Consider the following 22,658-nt stretch of genomic DNA (forward strand, 5'->3'; position numbering starts at 1 on the left):
GGCTTTTTTTTGCGTGCTGTTTTCAGGGCTTGTTTCTCAAAATGTTCCATATAAAAAAAATTAGCTATTACAGGGCTAAAGAGGGCTACCTCCATGGCTTTCACCCCATCTTCTGTTCGAATAGTATTCATTGTCCCACTGGAAGTAGCTGGTAGTGAGACAATGTTGAAACAGGGCTGTGATGTCTTTTGGGAATTTCTGGTTAATGAGTGTCATGGTGTCTGCTATGGGGACCTTGGTGAATAGGGACACCACATCAAAACTGATCAGTTTGTCATTGGGGTTGAGTTTGAGTTTGCTGATTTTTTCAATGAAGTGAGTTGAGTCCTTAATGTAATGTGTAGTAAGTCCAATATGGATTTGCAGTTGTGTGGCCAGAAACTTTGCCAAATCATATGTAGGAGATCCAATTGCACTCACAATAGGTCTGAGTATTTGTATTTATAGTCTGGCAGCAAATACACTGTGTTATCACTTTTGACCACTGATGAAGGCCAGTGGGCGAAACGCTCCTGATTTTAGGTCATAAAGTGTGATACAGGATTCCTTTGTGTTTTGTCACTGTGTTTTATGCACATAAGGCAGGCTATTATGGGCCTTTTACTATGATGTTATGATTTTAATTTGTAATAAATACATTTATATTTTTGGTACTCAGCTGTTTCTTATCTAGTTAATTCTTGATTTTTTGGTACTTAGGTTCAGAGGAATCAACAGAGTTCAGCTCCATCTTTCCATCTCCTGGTGTAGGTCATCCACCAGGACAACCCAGGTTTTGTCACTCCCATAAGCAGGCCTAGAAACAGACTGGAAATTATCCAAATCCACTTCATCCAGGAATACCTGAAGTTGTCCCACCCTCCCCCAATTCAATCATCTTGTTCAAGAATGGAACATTTATTAATGAAACCTCTTGGGTAGACATCTTTAGAGGTGAATGAACCACAGAATTTCTCAAGAAGGTGACTACCATCCCTTTCTCAATAAGGCATTAACTATTGCTCACTGCGTCAGATCAGAATGTAATCTACCGCTGCCAGCGAAGAACTAGGACGACGCTGGAGGCTACATCTGGTGGCATCGCCAGCAGCTGGAGACCGAGGTCCGTTCCCATGAAGTCTCCGCCCGCCGGGTTCCTGGCACCTTTATTGTTATCCCATTAGCGTAGAGGGAGGACCGGGAGTTCCGGAGAGCTGAGGTCGGGAGATCATCATGTGATGCATGATCTCATCTGGCTAATGCGCGGAGAGGAGCTGCATCGCCTGAGCCTAATCCTCACCTGGGGGGTGCGACCATTGTCCCTGCCCGTGATTGTGACAGTTCGCGACCCTTGACTCATGGGGATGAGGGAGTAGTGCTGGCGCGACCGCAAGGCCGCAGGTCCGCTACGCCCCAACGCTCTACTCACTGCACTGCTGGGTCGGCAGTGCACTACTACATCTCCCTCCTTTACATTTAGAAACTAAATAAAACGCCATATGCATTTAAAGGGACGCTTTGTCTCCTCCGCCTATCAAGTTGACTAGCTGCTTGTGCAACATTAGAACTCTGGTTGCGGGTAAGGGAAATGCTAGGGCTCTCTACACACGCTACAGGCAATATTAGACGATTGAACTAAACAAGATCCGCTAACAAGGCACACAATTAAACCAATGCAGCATTTTCGTACAATAGCACTCAACCATCCTCCCGCAGCCAGCTCCAGAGGGCTGAATTCAACAATGGGGCAAAACATCATACCAGGATTAGATAACTTGCAGCTCACGACTTCATGTGGATCAACTGGGAAATTCATCAGAAAGATTAAAACAACACATATCATGTACATTCTCACAACCTTGGTGTGATGTAACAACAAATAATCACCATGCACGCATTGTCTGTGGGTCAGCTGGACGGTTCCTGCTGCTCGGAGGCCAGGGCATCCAGAGCGGTGGAGGTAGAGTTGATGGACTGCAGAGCAAGGCCAGGCCACGCTGGGCCAGTCTTAGTATTGTAGGCAAGGAACTGGGACTTACCTGGGAAGTTGGCAGGGAGACGACCTGGCTGAGGGAGAGACAGGCAGAGGGCGACCGCTGGGTCAGCCCCGGCTGGTGGGAGGGGTCGGAAGCAGGGCGGAGCGCGGGCGGCGGGCGCCCGGCTCCCCGGGTGGGAGCCTGGGGTAGGACAATGGTGAGGCGACTCGAGGCAGCAAAGAGTTCGCAGGGAGTCGGCTGGGATGTAGTTAACGCCCCTCCCCGCAGGGTCCAGAACCAGCCCCTGGGGAGCAGGACAAGCCCAACACGGGGAATGTCCTCCATGTGTGTGCAGTTCCAACTGGCCGAAGCCGACGAATGGCCCCGGGTCGGGTTCCTCTGCTCGGCTGGGCGCCTCGCGGGATGCGGGCGCAGGTGTTGGGACCTGCGGGTTAGCGACCTGGCCTTGCGGGACAAGTGGTGAGCCAGCCGAGGGTTTGGACGACGGGCTCCTAGTCGGCGCCTCATAGAATACTCTCCTCCGATGGATGAGGCATTCATGAAGGGCCTAGCCCAGACTCCGCTTAGGGAAGTCTCCGGTGCTTTGTAGACGGGGAGCAGGTAGAGCTCAGCAGGGCTCCTCACTCCCAGGTACCGGGTCTAGGAGGAGGATCAGCAGGCACCACCAGATGTTGGTCTGGTGAAAGCTGCTGGGGTGGCCATCGCCATCGGCAGAGGCAGAGCAGGCAAAGGGATGGTGGCCGGCTGGTGGTGATGATCGCAAAGAGAGCGGCACAGAGGTTCTCGGGTGTCTCGGGTGGTCTCTACAGCAGCTGCCAGGGCCTGGCTGGTGGTCAGCCTTGACGCTCCCCCAGGTCATTCGGTCTTGCTGCCATGCATCAAGGCTCAAGCTGGGATCGCTGGGCGGGATCCTCTAGGAGAGATGCTCCATCTCCGATGGGGTTGGTTTCTCCTGGCGCCATTCCATGGCTGGCCTGTCATGGCGAATCGGGAGTCCACGGGAACCTGTGGAAGAGGGATCGAGGCACACCCCCCTTCCCAGGTTAATGGGGCTGGTCCCGCCCCAGGCTCAGTTCTAGAGCGGATGGCGGGAGATTGGGATCGAGTTAGTGTTTAGATTTCATTATGGGAAGGAGGGGAGGCTTGTTTGCAGCCTGTGAAGGTTGCTTTAATGCAACCCCTCCTGGGGGGCCTCTACACCCCTTTGCTGTTTGACAGGGAGGGTGGAGGTAGGCTGACCCTGGTGGGAATTCGGCTTCAGAGCCGCCATCAGGGCCACAGGGTCCGAGCCTCAGGGAGGGAACAGGCGTCCTGGGGATTGTGGGTATGCACAGCTAATCAGCAACACAAAAGGGGGCTGAAGCACCTTTGGGGATGCCGGTGTATCCGGGAATGAAGCAATCAGGCAATTAGAGCAAATTTCTCGCATACTGGCCAGCGGAGAAAGGAAGGGGGGGGTTTTGCAAGGGAGTTGCACTTACCGTGACCTGGTGGCTAAGAATGCAGGAGGCCACTGCGCTAAGTTTTGTGATCGAATTATCTTGGAGATGCTTCACAAACCACTCGGCTAAGCATCTGAAGTGATGATAGTGCTATAATGCCGGACACCACTTCCCCTTAAATCCGGGGCCTGTCCTGACAGTGCTAAGTGTACTCTTCGTGGACGGGCCCAGATTTTAATCCAGGAGGGGCTAGTCAGCCAATTGGCCCTCCTTCCCGGCCCCCATCATCACTGGTCGAAAACAGAAGGAGGAGAGGAGGGGAGAGGGAAACAGGCTTCACGGAAATTAGCAAGCAGTCTCGGAAGGCACGACAGACCAGTGACTGTGACGGCTTTACCCATCCTAGAGTCAGCTTTTGACCTGACTCATGAGGTCCCTTCCCAGAGATTGACATGGATGTCCAAATAATGGCGGACCGTGAGCCGTCACTGAAGTCCTGGGCTGTTGGACCGCGAGCGGGCGGATGTCTGCCTCAAGGGTTTGTCTCCCCACCCCAGATGCTGGCAAGCCCTCGGTCGGCCACTGGTCGGGCTACCGCTGCTCTGATGACGGTAACATCAGCGCCGTGTCCACCAGGCCCTTAACCATCCCATGGCTAGCCCAGATACGGACGGGAGCTCCGATAGGTGTCTCCACCGCTAAGCGACGGTGGTGTAGGGCTGCCGGCAAGCTGGCTGCTGGGGCTCTCGGTAGGCCTTATTGGGTCGCAGCCGGGCAGCGACAGGGGCAAGAGAATCAGCTGAGCTTAGCCATTCGGCAGCCCCGTGGGATGTTTGTCCAGACCTGCGGATGGGTCCCAGCGGAGTCGACAATTCGGGACGGCGAACAGTCCCTGCCTGCAGAGGTTTGGCAGCACTAGCCCAATTGTCCCGTAGGGATGGCCTGCTTACAATTGGGCTGGGGCTGGTACAAGAACCTCGTGCGGGGAACTTAGCGATGGGCTGGTGCATGCGCGGTTTGGTGATGCCAGAGGGGGGTGGTTTCGGCAGGGCCTTGGCGCTGGGTCTGCCTCCAGTACTTCCCTCCTGGTCCTGGCTGAGACGCCTGGCGGGAGCGCTCACGGGCAGTCAAGCCCAATGGAAGCCCTTCTGGCAACGTGGCACCGGGTTTTAGGGTGGCCTTCTCTCCTGGGAGGACCCTCCATCGGGCTGTGGTGGCCCCCCCACCGGGTTGCCTACACTCCCTTCTCGGAAGTGTCCGGTCTCGCCGCAGTTGTAAAGCAGTCATCCTGAGACTGTCTCCACGGGTGGAGGCGGCGAGAGGCTACTATGGGTTGAGGACCCACGTCCCGGCAAGCTCCAAGCATGTCGGGCTAGTTCAGGATTTTTTTGCCTAGGGTCTGATTGCCCCGGCGGCACTCCATGAAGCGCTCTCCATGGTGGGCGCATGAGGAGCTCTCGCTTTGGGCCCTCCCCGCCATTCACCCGCTCCTTGGACGCCTCTGGAGCCTGTCTGCCAAATCTACAGCATAGGGCTCTTTGGGGTTTCTTTTGGCCGGATGGAGGAGAAACTCTGGGTTGGCTGGTCGGGCATTGGGGACTTTGATAAATGCCTTATAGATGCACCAGAGGCTTGCACTGTAAGGGTGGCCTCAGGCAGGACAATCTGATCGCTTGGGATTGGCAGCATCGAAAACCGTGAAAAGCTGAGCGGCGGGTGTAGGCCGGCCAGAGGTGGCTGCCTGTTGAAGAATTGCTGGTGAAACTCCACTTCTCCCAGACCACAAATTGCAGGCCTAGGAGCATGCCAGCGGTGGTCTTCCAGTCATCTGGGACCATTAGGTGGTTCTCAGCATGGCTCCCAGCATGCCCTCTCATCAGAGGGGCCAGCACCACGTCCCGCATTGCTTTGGCGGAGCCCGGTAAGGATGTTATAGCGCTCAGGGGCGGTACCTCATAACCCGCCAATCCGTCCATGCCATCCCTCCCCACGGTATCTGTGGAGTGGACGGGCACAATGCAAGAATATCGCATCGCCTTCCGCCAGGTTTTCTTTCTTCTGCAGATCGCGGGCTACACGTCATGAGTTTGAACCCGCTTAATACGCATGCTGGACGGAGGTGCAGTGGCTTCGGAAAATGAAGGCGGGAGTAGGAGGGGCTGAGCCGCTGGAGAGTTTGCCGGGTGAAGGAGCGAGGGCAGAAGGAGGACAGGCCCAATTTAGTGGGATAGAAAATCTTCGCTGAAATTGAAGGTGAGATCGAAGGAGGGCCGCCTAAGGCAAGGGTTTTTCCAGAGGGTCTGCAGGCTGATGGCTTACAAAAACATTGTCTCCACGCCAGTAGCAGCTACACGGGCCGCCGCAGGCTCTGTGCCAAGAGTGCTCGGCGTTTTCCCAGTCCTTAAGATTCAATGTCCCCCCCTCTAAGTACCATGACAATTGGAGCTTCAACTTCCTCGCCAACCAATTCCCGGCGCAGCTCCTCTCTTTACCGGGACCCTGCCGATTTCGTTAACGCCAGTTCCGCCAACGTTTGCCGCGTTCCGCCTTTGCAAGCTCCCTATACTCACCGCGTCTGGCTGACGAGTGTCCTAGGACGCTGGTCTCTGACGCTACCGCATCCAGAGGACAGGCGTATACCAAACGGTGGGTCCCTGGATGCGCCTTGTATCCAGCGACTTCGGTATCGCGTCTCCCTTCCCCAGGCGACACGTGAGCAGGGTGGGAGGTTCGAGGACTCCCGGGTTTCGCACCAGCTTGTGGGGTCGCACTCCACGCTGTCAGCTTAAGAACGACGAGACGCTGAGATAACATCTGGTGGAGATCGCTAGCAGCGGGAGACCTGAGGTCCGTGGTTCCTAGCGAAGTCTCCCGCCTGCCGGGTTCCTGGCACCTTTATTGTTGGTCCTATTGGGGGCGCAGTAGGGAGGACCGGGGGGAGTTCCGAGAAAGGGAGGTCGGGAGATCACTATGTGATGCATGATCTCATCTTTTGCCACGTATGGAGAGATGCACGCTGTCTGGAGCCTAATTCCTCACCTGGGGGTAAGACCATTGTCCCTACCGTGATTGAGCCAGACAGTTCATGAATCTGTGGACTCATGGGGGATGAGGAGTAAAAGGGAGGCATCGGGTAAGTAGTCAAGAGGTCCGTTGGCGTCCCAACGTTCTACTACGGCACTGCTGGGTCGGCAGTGCACTACTACAGAATCAGCTAGCCTCCAGCATAGGCATGTCCCTCCCTCCCTCCAGAGCTTCGCAGGGAGAAAAGGAAGGTAAGAAAAAACAAACCGGAGGAGGCTCTGTGCAGAGCTGCCCCTGCACCCCTTGGCAGCTTCAGGACCGCCCGCATGATACACGCCACTGTGCCGCTTCTTCTGCCCGTGCGGATTGGGCTTAAGAGACTAAAGTTAGAACTCTGTAGCTGTATCACTGGCCTACCCTAAAACCGTTTTCACCTTACAACTTCCTTACCTTGCTGGCCAACATCTACTGATCCTACAAACAATATCTGCCAACTACATACATCTTATCCCTCACAGTTCTCTGCCCGATTTCCCAACAGTTTCTCTTTCCCCAATCTCATGGTCTCCTGTGCTCTGCCTCTGTCTTTCATCAGGGTTACCAAAGGAGATCAAAGATTAGTACATGAATGTGTTAACAGATGGATTTCTGGCAAATACAATGTTGCCTTGAAGGACAATTACTGAAATTGCCTCTTCTATAATACTACTGATCACCCTATCTGACTCTCTGCTTCCACTGTCCACACTTCCCCCCCTTTGTGTGTACACACGTATATATGTCTTTTATTTGCTTTCTTACATGATTCCTTTTCAGTGTTTTCCCTCCATTTACTTTTTTCTTTATATACATTTCTTTTTTAATAAGAATTTTATTAAAAGTATTGCATTTCTCTGCTGTAGAAATGCTCTCCCCTTTTATCTCCATTACTCAAGCACAGCCTTCTTTCTCAATCTGTTACCCTAATTACTCTCTTTCATGAGTGTTTCAGAGCCTTTCCCTCCTTCTCCAAAGCTCATGTTCTATTTTCAGTGTCTACACTATTTGATTGCTATGAGCATATTGGAGGGCATGAGATAATCAGTGCAAACGCCATGTATTTTACACTGGCCTCCAGGATCTCAAGAGACACCACGCAAAAACTTCAAGACCTTCTGAAAGTCCAAAAATATAAAGAATCATTTTTTTAAATAAAGGAACATTTTTCTCCTTGCTGCAAGAAACACTACGGCCCCATCTGCACATGCAGAATAATGCACTTTCAATCCACTTCCACAATTGTTTGCAAGTGGATTTTACCATTCCGCACAGTAAATCCAGCTGCAAAGTGCACTGAAAGTGGATTGAAAGTGTATTATTCTGTATGTGCGGGTTGGGCCCATGTCAAGATAGGAGGAACATAGCAGTGTTTGCCTATGCCCTGTGCCAGGCCCACTATGTGCAGACTGGTGAAGATCATAGAGGCAGTAGTGCCTGTCTGTACACTGTACTGTCTTGGGCATGGTGGGGCCAGTGAGGAGAAGCAGGGTCATGAAAATGCCTGGTTTCCCCCTGTGCTGGCCTGGGTGTAGTCTATCTGGCACAGAGTAGCACAGCATGCCTCCTTTCTCTCCAGCCAGCTCTTCAGCCCTCCATCAGATGAAGAAGTCTGCTGGCAAGATGGGCATGCCTCTGAAAGGGGCCCTTTTCCAGGGCTGTTGTGGCCTCCCAGTCTGCCCCACTTTAACCAGTCTCAGTAAAATTACTGTTTTTATATACACACACAAAAAAAACAGTAATTTTACTGAGACTGGTTAAAGTGGGGCATATACTGGTTAAAGTGGGGCATATATATATTGCTCCACTATAATAAAAACAGGCTTGCAAATTTAGAACATAGATTCAGTTGAGTAGCCATATTGGTGTGAAACAGTAGAAAACTGCTTGAGTTCTGTGGTACCTTTAAGACCAACAAAGGTTCTGGATATACTGGATATGAGCTTTCGTGTTTCATATCTGAAGAAGTGTGCATGCACACAAAAGCTTACAGCAAGAATAAAACTTTATTGGTTTTAAAGATGCCACTGGACTCAGATTTAGAACAAAAACAGACATTAGCAGAAATCTTTCCGTTCGCTGTACTAAATCGACTCGTAATATCTTCTGTTTGACTGCAATTCTCTCTAACCAAGATACTATCTTTGTTGCACAAATCCATAAATCCAAGAGCTGATCCACACAACCGTATCTGGCTTTAAATGTAATTACCAGGTTTTAAATGTAATAAGGAGCCGCGTGGTGTAGTGGTTAAGTGCTTGCAATGCCACTCACATGGTCAGGAGTTCTGTGGGTCAGATATCCTAGCAGCTGGCTCATGGTCAGCTCAGCCATCCATCCCACTCCTTGGTTGGTAAATGAGTACCTAGCTCAAAGCTAGGGGGTAAAGAATAGCCGGGGAAAGCAATGGCAAACTACCCCACAAAAACGGCTTGCCTATGAAATCACTGCTTGCAGTGGTACCCCAGGGTCGGACACGACTGAAGGGGAAACTTTACCTTTTTACTTTAAATGTAATAACTTTATGCATATGTCTGGTCAATGACTGTATAATAAACTACACTTGAATGCCCAACCATGTTTGAGAAGGAGAATCACTCTGAGGTGAGATTTCCCTTTCATATTTGTATGGAAGACTGGTCTTGGAAAGTGCCTGCCCTCATTAAGAGTCTATATCCTGAAAAAATAATGGATTGCAAGCTCCCACTTTAAGAAGGCTTTAATTTTACAAAACTGGCGGAAGGATCAGAAAACTATTTTTCACTGTGTGGCTACTGATGGAAAATGTCATCTTATAGTGGCTCTTCCATCTTGGTCCAAGTAATATAAGATTAGTGGTGTATCAAATCTGTAGAGTTAATGCCATGATGAGACAACTGGGATATTGTGTGTCGAAAAAACAAGGCTTTTCTGTCTCTACACTCAGTTCAAGAATAAAAGGCTCCTCCAAGCACAGATTGAGACTCCAGTCCAGACAACATCTGCTTAAATCCAGCCACTGAGTAGAAGATGGGAGTAGGTTGGGGAAGGGGGGATATCAATAGGTCTATCATGTATTTTCATTTCCTCCTGTCCTCCCTTTCGGTACAATAAACATATAGAGAAGCAACCATGAACTGCTCTTACCTTGGGTTTGAAGGCAATTAATTTCAGGACCATCTCGACAGTGAAGAGGCCGGTGAACAGCATGTTGAGAATGTTCATTGCTTCTTTGAAGAGGCAGCTCTGACCATAATGCTGAAAAACAAACATCCTATTTGGCACTCTGAAAAACGGATTGTTTGGACTCATCCTACTTTTTCTTTTTATATATTCCTCATTTTTAAGGAGCCAGCTGTTTTTTTTTAAATTCCTTTTATATCAAAGGGATTTCCCCTGTGGACCACTGTGCAGCTGTGAAGTGCCTTCCTATGGTGACTTCCTAAGTATGGCACTAAAAAGGCCTTTTCAGAAGTCTAAAAATCTGGCATTTCTAGCCCTTATGCTTCTCAAGGCACAAAAAACCCAGCAAAGTCCAGGCTCCTGGTGATCATAAGCACATAATTTTCATGTCGCTTATTTCTAGTTTGCAAAACACTTCACTCATTCACACTGTTTTTGTAAACTTTACAATAGCCTCCTAAGTTAGGGGAGTATTCCTGTGCTCCTACTGCAGAGGGAGTGGATGAATGGGGAATAGAAGTTCTCATATCGCCCCCCGCTTTACTCTCCACATTTGTATATCTAACAAATAATTGTCTAAATAGTTTAAAAACCCCTGAATGTGGCAATTAGAATGCAAAATTACTGTACACTATTGCCACAGGTGTACAAGTGCCATCTGGCATTTCCATCCACAGTCCCAGTGCTTGAAAAACATTTGCATTACAGCTAAAGAGAAATGCTCAGCACATTCCTTTCTCATTCCTGACCTACCTGCATGGCCAGGCAGATGGTGTTCAGCAGGATGAGGATGAACATCAGGTATTCAAAGTAGGTGGAGTTCACCACGTACCACACTTTGTACTGGTACTTGTTTTTAGGGATGTACCTTCGCAGGGGGCGGGCCTTCAGGGCATATTCCACACACTGCCGCTGTAAATAAAAAAATTAGAAGTTCATATACTTCATCCATTTCAAGAACATTTCCACAGTAATTTGTCAAGTGTGCTATTTTTTAGACCTGAATTTTCTAAAATGAAGGTGATCCTCTTTAGGGGCAGGTGATGACCATTGCAAGAAATGCGTTTGGGGATCAAGGAAGTGCCAAACAATACTAAATATTAAGAGAATCTGTTGTGGCCTTTTTGAAAGATACTTAATGGAGAGAAGGCTGAAGAACAACAATGAATCTGACAGTTCTTCAACTGCTTGTGTATCCCTTCTGTCTTTCACTCAGCCTGCCAGCCAAACACTCCATGAGGAAAGTTCTGCACTCTGAGAAACTCATGCAGCCCCGCAAACATCAGTTAAGTTTGCAGAGATCTCGTATTAGAATTCAGGTGCGTGAGGGGCCTCCAACAAGAAACTGGCTGCATTCTGACATAACAACAAACTATAGTTACAGAAAGGTTTGACTGTAGCTCTTGCTCATACATTCCTTTTCTCACCTCACTCCTCCCTCTCAAGGGAAGTGCTTGGTTGAAATTTTCCAGTTTAATTAAGCTCCAGTTTGTCAGGCCATCTGAATGCAGGTATCAGGGCAAATTAAGAGTTTGTGAGTTTGAGGGGAGAAATTTTAATTGGCCAAGTTGTCTGCATGCAGAAGCCTCGGCAAATTGGAGTTTGACTGGCGAAAGGTGAAGGTGGCAAAGAGTGAGAGGAGGACATGAGCACAGCAAACAAGCTCTGTCTGTGTTGCAAACTAACCACTTCGTTTAATTTCTGCTTGTCATGATGTCTGAAGGCAGCCCTTGTTTTACTTGCAAAATAAACTCTTATGGTGGCTTTTATTTGTACCAGTGGACACACTTTGTTCCTTCAGCCACATCGTTAAATTATTACAGTGTTTCCCCGAAAATAAGACAGGGTCTTATATTAATTTCTGCACCAAAAGATGCATTTGGGCTTATTTTCGGGGTAGGGCTTATTTTAGGTGAAATACGGTACCTTCACAATTCATTAAGGCGAGCTCTCGGCAGCCCTGTTGCTTTCCCGTCACGTGTGATGCAAGCTGCATCCTCATTGGCAGGGAGCACCCTGCTGGATCACACAATCCTGATCTGTAACTACCGGTAGGGCTTATTTTTGGAGTAAGGTTTATATTTTAATACTCCAAAAATCATGATAGGGCTTATTTTTGGGGTAGGTCTTATTTTCGGGGAAACATGGTACGTTACCTGGTTCTTGTCCAGTTCACAGTTCTTGTATTCCTGCTCGCCTTGCTCCTGAAAAGTGACGATGACGAAACCAACGAAGATATTCATCATGAAGAAAGCGATGATGATGATGTAGATAATGAAGAAAATGGAGATCTCCACCCTGTGGTTATAGATGGGCCCCACATCTTCCAGATGAGAATCAATAGATCGATACAGCAGTCTAGAAAAAGGAGAGAATCCCAAGACAGACACTAAGGGCACTTCCAGGTGGCCCTGACTGTAGGGATTGGGAACGCTGCCCTAAGGGGTGTTTCTGTCCACACTGGCCCTTGCCAGTCCACAGGACTAACAGTGGCCAATGCAGAACTAATATGAGCTGTATAGTTTTTGTCACCAGTCCCCCCCACAATAACCATGAAGGTATCTCAAGAGACTTTATCTTTCTCCAGGACATTCCTAAAATTGCCAGTGAATGCTGCAGCGCTCCACTGGAAGGCTACTTGTTGTCTGAGTGTGCCTCCAAAAAGTTTCCAATATACTTTGACTAAAGCTGGTCTTGTAAGCTGGTCTTGTAAGCTTGAGCTGGTCTTGTAAGCACTTCAACAAGTGTCAGTAATGAAATTCACAGGCATGTATCCTACCACTCCACACAGAAGAGCTTCTTCTGTTGGAAAAAGGACTCATAGGATGGAGGTAGGGCACAAACTTTGATAAGTAGACTGGTTGGATACAAGCCACGATATCCTGTAGAACCTTCGATGTCAGGGTTGAACTAGTATGAGATGATTCAAGTACACTGATGCATTTGCAAAACTGCCTTCACTTGCCAGTCTGTATGCTGAAAAAAACCCTATTCTCTTTTGATTTCACCAATTAAAAAAGGTTCTGTGAATTAACTTTAAGCACTCACTCTGGCCAGCCTTCAAAGGTTGAAACGGTGAAGAGGGCCATCATGGCAGTGAGGACGTTGTCAAAATCGAATTTGCTGTTCTCCCAATTTCGGACCTGGATCATTGGGTCATTGACCTTCCCATCCTTGTAAGTAATGAATTTGCCCCTGTTTCAAGAAAAAAGATATAAGGGAAAAAAGCAAGAGAAGTAAATTTTTGGCATTTTGACCAGTGACTGGGAACATGTGCAGGGATTCTGAGGAACTTACTTGCACTCTGCCTCCGTTTGCTTGGAGCTGTCACTGCAGCTGTACAATTTGCCCTGAAAGCAGATAAAAGCAGAAATGTGACAGATCCTTTAATTATTGATACCAGATTTTAAAAATTAATGCCTTGTGAAAAAGCTCCCATGACACAAAACCTGGGTCTCCCAGATTCTTGTCCAGCAGTCTGACCACTACACTGCACTGGCTCTCGAAGAAAGACACAATTTTTAAAGGAAACTACTATTATCCTGGAATAACCCAACACATATAAAGGGGAAACAAACTGTGCATTTGCTGGCAGAAACATAGGAAAAAACCTGAATGAATACAATAGATGGAGTAAGCAGTGTAAATCAAATCCCACGCAAAAGTTGAGGATACAAAGATCCAGACGTTAAAGGCAGCATTAGAGATCTCTTGATCCAAGGATGGTGGAAAGTGCTGTCCAATGCTACCTGACTTATGGCACAGCGATCTATAAGGTTTTCAGAGCAAGACATGAACACATATGGTTTGCCTTCATACAACAACCCTGGATTTCCCTTGTGGTTTCCCACCCAAGTACTAATCAGAACTGGCCCAACTTGTCTTCTGAAATCTGACAAGGTTGGGCCAGCCTGCTTCATCCAGGTTAGGAGATCCAAAAGTACATGAGTCTAAATAGGGGTGATCTAAATACATGCAATGTACACTTTCTGATGAAGTATAATGATATAGAAAGAGCTCTGTGGTGCAGAGTGGTAAGCCGCAGTACTGCAGTCCAAGCTCTGTTCACAACCTGAGTGTGATTTTGGCAGAAGTTTGTTTCACATTACCGGCTCAAAGTTGAGTCAGCCTTCCATCCTTCCAAGGTCAGTAAAATGAGTATTCAGCTTGCTGGGGATAAAATGTAAATGGCAGGGGAGGGCAATGGTAAACCACCTCATAAGCACAGTCTGCCTAGTTAATGTCATGATGTGATGTCATCCATGGGTCAGTAGTAACTCAATGCATAGAGGACTATTTTTACCTTTTTTATAATGGTACATAAAAGCAACCATGCTCAGCTGTACTCATTCAGATCAACAGTTCATCTAGACTAAAATCCTGTTTCACCCAGTGCACAACCAGATGGTCATAAAGAGTACAGAAGCTAAAGCCTCTCCCTGCCTGATAGCATTCAGATAGTTACTGATAGTCAGATAGTACTGCCTCTGAACATCTAGCAATTGTAGCTAATGGACAGTAGATGGACTTGTCCTCCATGAATCTGTATCATCTTCTTTTACAGCAATACGTGCTAGTCCATGACAACTTCCACTGTCAGACAGTTCCAAAAGTTAATGACTCTGAATGGAGCTGCCTCCTTTTGTCTGTCTGTAATCTGCTGCCCATCGACTTCAGTAGGTGTCCATAGTTCTAGATTTGTGGGACAGGGAGAAACAAGTTCTCTTTATTCACTTTTCCCACCCCAAACAGAATTTTGTAAACCTCTATCATGTCCTTCTTTTGTCATCCATTCTCTGAACTAAAACAGCCCGCAAACTTTCCTTGATCTTTGGTTGCCAATTTTTGGTACCTTTTTCAGTGCCACAAAAAAACAACAACACTTTTTTTGAGCTAAGGTAGAAAGAACTGTGCACAATAGTCTAAATATGATTGCATTAAACAACAGTCTGAATATGGTTGCATTATAGATCTGTACATAGTCATTACATGTCTGTCTGATTTTAATCCTTTTCCCAATGATCCCTACTATAGAATTTACTGCTACTGCACACTGAATCAACATTTTCAAACATGACAGCACTCAGCATAAACACACATCCATCATGACCCCAAGGTCTCTTTGCCAACATGTCAGCAACAGTCAGGACCCATCAATGTGAAATTTAAAGCTACAATTTTTTTTTACTGTAATGTGCATCACTTGAGACTTTATCACACTGAACTTTATGTGCCAGATTGTCGCTTCCCCATCCAATTTGTAGATATCTTTTTGAAGATCTTCATAATCCATTCTGGTTCTAACCAGACTGAATAATTTGGTGTAACTACAAACTTGGCCACCTCACTGCTCACTTCAATTCTAGATTATTTATGAACAAATTAAATTACACCAATCCCAACCCTCGCAGAATGCCACTGCTTGCTTCCTGTCTTTACAAGAACTGTCTCTTTACTCCACTCTCTATTCCTGTAATTTCAGCAGTTTCTAATCCCCAAGAAATTTCATCCTCTTTTTCCATGACATTTAGCAAACAGATAACTGGGGAAATCTTCATGTTTGGAGACATTTTTATCACTTTTTAATATCCTTTTGGCAGCTATCCTCAGCTTTTTCTCCATGTAACATCACATGGGTCAACAACTCAGTCAAATTTACAGGTATCCAAGATGATGGCATTTATTATGCAGACTCTTGAGGACAGACTTCAGCACTCCTCTGGTTTCCACATGGCCATTCCTGTTGTAGCAGTGGAAACTAGTAGAATTTTTACCAATAGAAAAGCTGCTTATATCAGTGGCAGTGTTTCATCAGCACCAATTTCCAGACTCGAGATGTCCAAGGGAGCATTCATGTTGCTCATGAAGTGCTCACAATAATAATTTGGATGCCTGAGTGTTTGACTGTGAATGTGGGTCCATGTAATCAAAGATGGCAGTAGGGCATTGTGGGTTTTGTGGGTTGCATGACCGTGTTCCAGTAGCTTTTTCTTGACGTTTCGCCTGCATCTTGGCTGGCATCTTCAGAGAAAGATCCTCTGAAGATGCCAGCCACAGATGCAGGTGAAATGTCAAGAAAAAATGCTACTGGAACACGGCCATACAACCCAAAAAACCCACAACACCCTAGTGATTCAGGCCGTAAAACCCTTTTAGAATACAAAAAAGGGATAAAAAATTAGAGAATAAATAAATGTTTCAGTGAGGAAGAAATAAGAAACACATTCCGTGGCTTTACCTTGAACAACTGAACTCCAATGCAGGCAAACATGAACTGCAACAATGTGGTGACAATCACAATGTTCCCAATAGTCCGGATGGCTACAAACACACACTGGACAACGTGCTGCAAACAGAAGTCGAGAGAGAGAGTCATCAGGGTGACTGTTTAAACCTTCCAAGGTTTGATGCAAATAAATAAATTGCAATCATCCTGTCAGCTTGCCATTTTCCCGTGGATCCACGTGGTACCTCTGGGAATGGAAAAACTCTGTTGCCTGAATACTGTATTCTTATAAACATATCCCAAAACATATCAAAACCGACGCTGTTAATCTATTTCCAGTTTTCCTAAATACTCATCAAGTTTTTAAAACTTGCTCTTGTGGAGAAAAAAATGAATGACACCACATACCCTAAAGGCAGCTATAGCTACACCTTTCAAAAAGAGAATCCAACAACAATATGCCATCTTTCTCTAGATCAGGAATGGCCAACAGGCAGTTCAGGTCCACTAAGTGATTTGGAATGCAAAAATGGTCTGGTGGGAGAGAAGTCTGTTCTCTGCCTGGCACTCTGGCTTTCTTGATCCACACTGCCAAGGAGCCTGCTTCGTATCCACAGATGCCTTCCATGTTCACACATGCCTTCTACTCTGTCATTTGAGATAGTCAATAGGCAGCAATCCAGAGCAAAACTATGCATATGCAAGGGCAGATCCTTATTGGACCAAGGGCAAGGTTTAATCCTCACGGGGGAAGTTTAATCTCCATCAAATGAGGCCACCCTTCTATTTTCTACCATGTAAATGGATAGCTGTCCTGAAGTTCTGTGGATGAAAATATCACACTGCCCTTAAGGACCATAGCACCCTCGAGGGTATAATCAGCCTTTGTCAACAGTCAGAGTTGGAACAGTCTGAATGCATAACACAAAGAGGTACTGCATTGCCACCTCAGGCCCTACATCTGCACATCACCCATTATAATGACAACCCATCATAATAGCTACCTAGATGAACAGATTTGAACAGGCAAACAGATTAGAAGATACATTCATTCCTCCATTTCCCCCCCCCCCCCAAAAGTCATGGGAAGTTTACACATCAGTGGCAATAGATTTGTGAGATACCCTCTAACCTTCAGTCCTTTGGCTCTGTTGATGGCTCTCAGTGGTCTGAGCACTCGCAGGACTCGTAGTATCTTCACTACATTGATGGCACTAGACCTAGGCAAGAACAAAAACAGTGGATCAGGTTTTACCATCCATGTGGGAATGGACCTAAAGGCAGACAGTGGCTTTGTTCACAAAGAGTCAAATGTGCATTATACCTGCTAAGAAGTCTAACCAGCTTTCCAAGGACCAAGCAGGCATTTGAAGCCAGATCTTGCCCATCCAAGTCCACTCCCCCACCCCACACACAGAGTACAGTGGACTAGTTCCCTTCAGATAAAAGTTTGAAAAATATGAACAATCTCAGCAAAAGCCTCAGACACAATCCCTTCAGTAGCTCAACTGGCTTTCTTGAGGTGTTACACCATAACCATGAAACACAATAAACATATTTAAGCCATCTAAAATCTATACCATGAATATTGTGGGGGGCAGATAATCATACTGTAGTACAATTATCATGTGGTCCTTTCTGAGGCTGGCAATAGAAACCCTATTCGTTTTACTGCTGCAGCTGTATCTATGCTAGCCATTGAGAGACAGAAATGTTCACATTTTCATTCTCTTACATCTTTTCTCTTTGACATCTACATTGTTTTAAACGTATGTCTTAATTTGGCACTTAATGGAGTTTCCCCCCATTGAATAGTCCATTACTTGAGGTAGCGCATTCATGAGTAAGTCACCAAAAGAGAGAGACAGGAGGGAGCTGTTGGCTGCTCTGCAGCTGCATTGAATACTGAATATGATATTGATGAAGAGGGATGAACAGAGAGCTACCTTGGACAGGATGCCAAATGCACTGTGGATACGTGACAGAAACGCTGCCAAATGGCAATCATCACAAGACAGTTTTGATAATGATGTAACAAAGCACTTCACCAACATGATGTTGCAGGAAAAGAAGCCTTTCAGTTAATTCTCTAGCGACTCGTGTCATTGAAGTGCTTCCCGGAGGAGCCTGAGGAGACGTGACGTTTTCCTCGCCTTCTCCAGGTCCATACGACCAGACGTGCTTTGCAAATTTTATGGCGGGAAGTTAAATGTCCAGGTGTTCCTATTGCACAATAAATCTCAGCAAAATAGGCTGCCAATAACTAACGAAATACAGTGGAACCTCGGTTTTCATTGCCTTCGGTTTTCATCGGTTTCAGTTTTAATCGATTTTTTCAGTGAAAAATTTGTCCCAGTTTTCATCGATTTGCAGTAAGGTGCAGGGGTTTGTGGAGAAAAATCACCCGGACAAAGCTGTTGCAGGACGTGTCTGCAATTTGTTTAATGACAATGTCTTGCCCCATTTCAGACAAATCTTAAAGAGGCGTCACAAACAGACCTCTTTGGACAGCTTTCTGGTGCGACATTGGTCCACTGGCTCTGAAGCTGGTCCTACTGTTATTGTTTGTTACTATTTTCAGCATTAAACACTATGTTTATTCACCAAAAATGTGTTTTTGGTATGTTTTTTGGAGTGCCTAGAACGGATTAATTGGATTTACATTGATTCCTATGGAAAAGTTTGCCTCGGTTTTCATCGGTTTCGATTTTCATTGATTCTTTTTGGACAGATTACCAACGAAAACTGAAGTTCCACTGCAAATGGCAATGAGAAGCCATATTGCAGCAAAGAGAAACTAAATTATAATGTAGACACAGCCTTTCCCTTCATCCCAGCAATCTTCCACGTCCCCCGTGGATAACTTATTTTTCCCAGCTGAAAATGGCTCACTCACTGGATCCCAAAGGAGATGAGAGAAACGCTAACCACCACCAAGTCCAGAATGTTGAAGTAGTTCCGGCAAAAGGATCCTTTGTGAAGGAAAGCCCCGTAAGCGGTCATCTGCAACCAATCAGATGGAGACACAAACAAACTTTGTCGTTAGCACATGCCCAGAAATCGCCTCTCAGATCGAGCGTAGGGAGGGGGTGATAGAACATGGAACTGAAGAATGTAGACTTTTTTATTCCACAGTCTCACAGAAAAGAAATACAAGGAGGAGATAGTTAAGTTAGCATTCAGGAAAAAAAATGCAAGGCAATGTTGCAAACTGGTGCCCAGATCCATTTAGGATTGGCAGATGATTTGTAATCTATGGCAACTCTTTTCCTTTTGAGGTATAACATACAGAAACTGCAAAGGGTATGCTTAGTAACAGAGTGCAGGTGCTTTACACTTTTTACACTTCCATTTTACCTGTATACTTTACAGATGGGGGTTCAGCCCTGTTTTAGTGGGTGCTTTTCCCACAAGCTCTTTCACTACTAAAATCAAGAAGTGATGTCAAATGCTAAGACATCCTGCAACAGAGCCTTCTTTTTGTCAAGTGGGGAAATGTACAGTAATCTTTTGCTTTAGTATTCTGGCTCACATTGGTTGTCATTAAATGATTTGCATGGCTGTGACTGAAGGGCAGCCTGAAGTCCCTTCTTTCATTCCTAGGTTATCAGTACAGCATTTGATAGGTCCAACATGTAGCTACGTGCCTACCATTTATTTATTCAGAAGTCTTCTATGCTGCCTCTCCAGAGAACCTGCAGGTTTTGATTTCTGCATTTGTTTGGCAGACTGTGGCAAAACTAAGTGACTCTTCCTTTACAGAGGCAACAAAAAGAAAGCAAGGTCTGTCGACTGCTACCAGGAAAGCAGCTGGGACTTTAGCATGGCCCCTTATATATGAATATATATATGCATCATGTCTAAGAATTCTTCAGCATTTCCTGAGATTTGAAGAACATGCCGCCTTTGCTATATACACACATTCCTGAAACCAGCCCAAGCCAGGGTCCTTTAAAGACTATGGAACCCAGTAGTTTCCAGTAAGTTCTATTCATGGCATTTCTGTTTACAATGTGCTGAAGAGAGTGGGAAATAAATTCATGTCACCAAACCCCCAAATGACATTAGGAAGAACTAACAATCCATTCACCAGGCAGAAATCAGAAAAGAATGATAAATTCCACTCTTGAGCAGAATTTATACTAAGGAATATAAGTAATTGTGGGAAGGGAGGGTTCTTGCCATAACAACACGAATAAAGATGCCTCTTGGGACTTGAAGTTTGTATGGCAATCTTAAAGGGAAGGAGGAGAAACCATTGAAATTGGAATGGGAGGTTCAGTTGAGTTTCAGTTAAGTGGAAGGTAATATATTTATTCTTGCTGAGGGAAACTGATGTGTAATCTAGTAACGCCTTTTCTACTAGTGAGACCACTGGAAAATGAGTAACAGTATTCTTGTACTGTTTGTGCACACATGGATTTTAATTTTCTCCCAGTTCTAGTGAGTAGGTAACATAGTTGGAGAATGAAGACATTTGGGGCTGTTTTGTTTCCTTTCTAGTTAACTGTGATCGTACATTCAGTGCTGACACAGTGATTCTATTTATAGGAGGGAACAGAATGGAGAACAGTGTGCCAACAGAACTTGAAAAGTGCCTGAGCATGACCTCGTGGAGAATGATGCACAGAACTCAGGCATTTCTGAACCTTAGTCACTCCTGTAATGTGTTCACGGGAGGATACCACAGTGAGCAAAATCTTTCTTAGAAAAATATCTAGAAGGGATTTTGGGGAAGTTGTTTGGAAGTTGCTTCTGGTTCCACAGATGTTGATGAGGTTCAAAATATACTTCTTTGAAAGAAATGCTATCAGTAGTTTAAACAGAGGTATTCAGAAGAAATATTTACAGTTTGGAAAACACTGGTTGCTGCCAAAATAGTTTTCTTTTTGATATGCTATTTGTAAATTATGTTGTTTTTATATAAATTTACATGCTAATGGGGGTTGCAGATGAGACTATAGTTTAAAGGGCATATCCACATTCATTGTACCATAAAATCTGTGCCTTAGAAGCAGCAGAAAGCTATATGGTTGGGTGATAATATTTGATCAGTGTATGTACATACATATTTAAGGCTACCTTTACCAAGCAAGCCTAGCAACTCAGGAAAAATAACTATCCTTGTAAGGAAAGGGATGCCTGCAATATTTTAGAACATCTTTCACCTATTATGTCTCCAAATAGCACTTAGGAGGAGCTTACTAGAAAAGGAACTCCTCAATGAACAAACTCTGTGCATAAAGGCAAAGTTGTCCTTGGTCATCACTACCTAAAACACCAAACTGTTATTTTCAGAAAATATGTACCATGAAGGTAAGTCCATTTTTATTTTTTTGGTATCTAAATATTATTGCATGGTCTTGGTATACCCAGGGAGAATCACAGAAGTGTAACAATAGGTTTTTCCAAATCTTTTTCTCAACATGAAGTTCCTGTTTCTTTGGTTGTTTTTAATGTACTGGAAGTGTTTTGCTCCCTCTGGTGGTTGGTTTAATATCACACACATTTTTATCAAGAGTAAAAGGCTGCTGCATAAATCAGCAGGCAAATAAACTAGATTTAATCTTCTGCTATATTGAACTGATTACAAGAGGGAACAGAACACATGCAGAAGTTTTTTTAATCACTGACGCAACACAAATTTTAGGAAATGAGGAAAAAGAATACTAAAAATCTCTGATAACAGAGGTTGGAGGGGAACATAGACTTTGAGAAGGGGAGAATGTTGAGTTCTGGATTCTGTATAGTGAAGGCTCTAGTGCTGAGTTCCTGTTCGTTACCTTGACCAGTGGGTACTAAAGACTTGGGCTGAAGGAGAGTTGGTCTCTAGCAGAAATAACTGAAGACCTCTTTTCTGTAAGTTAAAAATCTCACACCCAGGCTAGGATTAGAACATTTCTAAGTACAGGGAGAAGTCTCATGAGCAGAGTATGGGAGACTGGTTAGTGTGGTTATTTAATGGAGGTGTTTACTCTACCACATCTGGCATGCACAGAGTCCCTGAGACAGCTCAAGGGAAATGGCTTCTCCAAATTTTTCCAAGGGCGAATTCAAGGTTGCATTCCATTCTCTGTCACTGATTCTGAAAATGCTTCAATGCATATTAGTTACTCCATAAATCTACACAATGTGTGCTAATTTGAAATCCCAATGGGTACTTCTTCTGAGAAAACAGCTTTGGGAAGACTTGAGAACCGGTGGAGATGAGTAGAGAGTTCTTAACAGCCACAACTCCTGATCTCCCCTGTGACCCCTTCCACAATCAGGTTCTAATCATGACTGAAGTTACAGTGGGGAAGGGGGGGGGGTCAGAATAGACTAAGTGCCACTTCGCCTGCTGCTTCTCCAGCCTTCCTGAAGCCATTGCTCCCAAAGCAGCTTTTGGGTTTTAGAACAAATGTAATGGGAAGGCTCTCTAAATTTGCACCCAATAGAATCTTAGAGACAAACAAGATTTTCAGGGTATAAACTTTCACAATTCAAAGCTTCCTTGGTCAGATCTGACTCTCAAAAGCTCATGTGGCCAAAATCTTGTTGTTTTCCAAGACGCTACTGGATTCCAATCTAGCAGTTCTACTGAGACCAACACAGCTGCCCTTTGAAACTAGCGCTGTAAGATGTTCCTCTGTCTTTCTATGAAAACTATGAAAACTTCACGAGCTACCAAGCTGAACCTAATGTACCAGCCAAGTATTGCAGCCTGCCAGGCACTTGGAAACCCCCTGACCCAATTTTGTAGCTCAAGGCAGAAACCACTATTAGATGTATTGAGCCCTTCTTGAGTCATTT

At 45.6% G+C, this 22,658-nt stretch overlaps 1 protein-coding gene across 6 annotated transcripts in view; it reads right to left on the minus strand.

Annotated features, from left to right (window-relative positions):
• The window catches only part of CACNA1C (calcium voltage-gated channel subunit alpha1 C), a 563,646-nt gene that overhangs the window by 97,504 nt on the left and 443,484 nt on the right, over positions 1 to 22,658 (minus strand). For all 6 annotated transcript variants that reach the window (XM_048499569.1, XM_048499568.1, XM_048499567.1 and 3 more), the window contains 8 exons: positions 18,763 to 18,869; positions 16,999 to 17,086; positions 15,879 to 15,986; positions 12,938 to 12,990; positions 12,689 to 12,835; positions 11,797 to 11,998; positions 10,394 to 10,552; positions 9,605 to 9,715 (listed from right to left, as the gene is read on the minus strand). In XM_048499569.1, coding sequence (XP_048355526.1) covers positions 9,605 to 9,715; positions 10,394 to 10,552; positions 11,797 to 11,998; positions 12,689 to 12,835; positions 12,938 to 12,990; positions 15,879 to 15,986; positions 16,999 to 17,086; positions 18,763 to 18,869 — 975 coding nt within the window. The remainder of the gene's footprint in view (positions 1 to 9,604; positions 9,716 to 10,393; positions 10,553 to 11,796; positions 11,999 to 12,688; positions 12,836 to 12,937; positions 12,991 to 15,878; positions 15,987 to 16,998; positions 17,087 to 18,762; positions 18,870 to 22,658) is intronic.

The sequence above is a fragment of the Sphaerodactylus townsendi genome, linkage group LG06 (genome assembly GCF_021028975.2).
Source record: "Sphaerodactylus townsendi isolate TG3544 linkage group LG06, MPM_Stown_v2.3, whole genome shotgun sequence".
Taxonomy (NCBI): Eukaryota; Metazoa; Chordata; class Lepidosauria; order Squamata; family Sphaerodactylidae; genus Sphaerodactylus; species Sphaerodactylus townsendi.